We start from the raw sequence: 326 nt of genomic DNA, 5'->3' as shown, positions 1-326 counted from the left end.
GTCGACTGTCTTCCTGTCAGCACTCTGAGGGGACTCGTCGTCGAGTCCCCCGGACGCTGAAGAAGCTCCTGCGGGCTTCCGACGGGGCGAGCGTGCACAGCTGAGGGGCCCGGTGCCGGAAGGCGCCGAGCTCTGCTCAGCTGAGAGCCGGAGGCGTGGCGAAGCCACCAGGTTCTGTTTTCCCCTGGTCGGGGGGAGCTTTCAGTTTCGTTTTCGGCCGCAGTCTCCTCCCCGCGGGAGCCGCCTGCTCCCCTCCAGTCGCGGGCCCGACGACCATGGCGCCGGCCGCCCTTCTCCGTGAGGTGACCCAGGTGTTGTGCGCGGCC

General features: G+C 69.3%; 1 protein-coding gene across 1 annotated transcript in view; it reads left to right on the top strand.

Annotated features, from left to right (window-relative positions):
• Nucleotides 1–275: 275 nt before the first annotated feature.
• PARP12 (poly (ADP-ribose) polymerase family, member 12) overlaps nucleotides 276–326 on the top strand; it is a 46,272-nt gene continuing 46,221 nt past the window's right edge. The window contains exon 1 of the mRNA XM_010855023.1: nucleotides 276–297. Coding sequence (XP_010853325.1) covers nucleotides 276–297 — 22 coding nt within the window. The remainder of the gene's footprint in view (nucleotides 298–326) is intronic.

The sequence above is a fragment of the Bison bison genome, unplaced genomic scaffold, assembly GCF_000754665.1.
Source record: "Bison bison bison isolate TAMUID 2011002044 unplaced genomic scaffold, Bison_UMD1.0 scf7180017864352, whole genome shotgun sequence".
Taxonomy (NCBI): domain Eukaryota; kingdom Metazoa; phylum Chordata; class Mammalia; order Artiodactyla; family Bovidae; genus Bison; species Bison bison.
This window is presented reverse-complemented; position numbering and strand designations above follow the sequence as displayed.